Genomic DNA, 1,774 nt, shown 5'->3' on the forward strand with positions numbered 1-1,774 from the left:
TATCTCTGGAACCCCCAATTTAGATTGTAAAAATCAATGTTAATTTAACTCTGAGAGTGTACAAATGGAACCAAATGGACCCGGTCCGTTTGGTTCCATTTGTACACTCTCAGAGTTACAGACCCGTACATTTTGGTTCCAAACTATCATTTAGCATGGGGACCCCCTGGAACTCCCTCAAGTACCCCTGGGGGACCCCACTTTGGGAAGCAGTGCTGTAGGCCACTATGTCCACGTGGTCGACCCGGGTTGGAGTCTCAGGTACAGGAGAAAAACACTTACGGATTGAGGCTTTAACACCGAGGAGGTGTTTACCGTGCACACAGACACACACACACACACACACACACACACACACACACACACACACACACACACACACACACACACACACACACACACACACACACACACACACACACACACACACACACACACACACACACACACACACACACACACACACACACACACACACACACACACACACACACACACACACACACACACACACACACACACACACACACACACACAATGCCATGAGTCCTACCTGCCAGGCAGAGTCCGAAGATGGTGAGCAGCACCAGGACGTAGAGGGACACGATGGCGTACTTGATGGCCGACAGAGAGTTGAGGTGACTGCAGAACTGCTCCTGTTTCCGTCGACGCTTCCCAGACCCTGAAAAACAAAGGGTCAACCCAATCAGACCCGACACCAGACTCTACAGAATGTCTTCTATATCATGACGGTTTACTTTAGACCTTCCCAGACCCTGAAAAACAAAGGGTTAACCCAATCAGACCCGACACCAGACTCTACAGAATGTCTTCTATATCATGACGGTTTACTTTAGACCTTCCCAGACCCTGAAAAACAAAGGGTTAACCCAATCAGACCCGACACCAGACTCTACAGAATGTCTTCTATATCATGACGGTTTACTTTAGACCTTCCCAGACCCTGAGAACAAAGGGTCAACCCAATCAGACCCGACACCAGACTCTACAGAATGTCTTCTATATCATGACGGTTTACTTTAGACCTTCCCAGACCCTGAAAAACAAAGGGTCAACCCAATCAGACCCGACACCAGACTCTACAGAATGTCTTCTATATCATGACGGTTTACTTTAGACCTTCCCGGACCCTGAAAAACAAAGGGTCAACCCAATCAGACCCGACACCAGACTCTACAGAATGTCTTCTATATCATGACGGTTTACTTTAGACCTTCCCAGACCCTGAAAAACAAAGGGTCAACCCAATCAGACCCGACACCAGACTCTACAGAATGTCTTCTATATCATGACGGTTTACTTTAGACCTTCCCAGACCCTGAAAAACAAAGGGTCAACCCAATCAGACCCGACACCAGACTCTACAGAATGTCTTCTATATCATGACGGTTTACTTTAGACCTTCCCGGACCCTGAAAAACAAAGGGTCAACCCAATCAGACCCGACACCAGACTCTACAGAATGTCTTCTATATCATGACGGTTTACTTTAGACCTTCCCAGACCCTGAGAACAAAGGGTCAACCCAATCAGACCCGACACCAGACTCTACAGAATGTCTTCTATATCATGACGGTTTACTTTAGACCTTCCCAGACCCTGAGAACGAAGGGTTAACCCAATTAGACCCGACACCAGACTCTACAGAATGTCTTCTATATCATGACGGTTTACTTTAGACCTTCCCAGACCCTGAGAACAAAGGGTTAACCCAATTAGACCCGACACCAGATTCTACAGAATGTCTTCTATA

At 47.1% G+C, this 1,774-nt stretch overlaps 1 protein-coding gene across 1 annotated transcript in view; it reads right to left on the reverse strand.

Moving 5' to 3' along the window:
• Positions 1-553: 553 nt before the first annotated feature.
• Positions 554-1,774, reverse strand: part of LOC306919622 (scavenger receptor class A member 5-like) — a gene marked incomplete at both ends in the record, with an annotated part of 21,624 nt that continues 20,403 nt past the window's right edge. Inside the window, one exon of the mRNA XM_079532377.1 lies at positions 554-682. Coding sequence (XP_079388503.1) covers positions 554-682 — 129 coding nt within the window. The remainder of the gene's footprint in view (positions 683-1,774) is intronic.

Source organism: Electrona antarctica (genome assembly GCF_951216825.1).
Source record: "Electrona antarctica genome assembly, contig: scaffold_520, whole genome shotgun sequence".
NCBI lineage: Eukaryota > Metazoa > Chordata > Actinopteri > Myctophiformes > Myctophidae > Electrona > Electrona antarctica.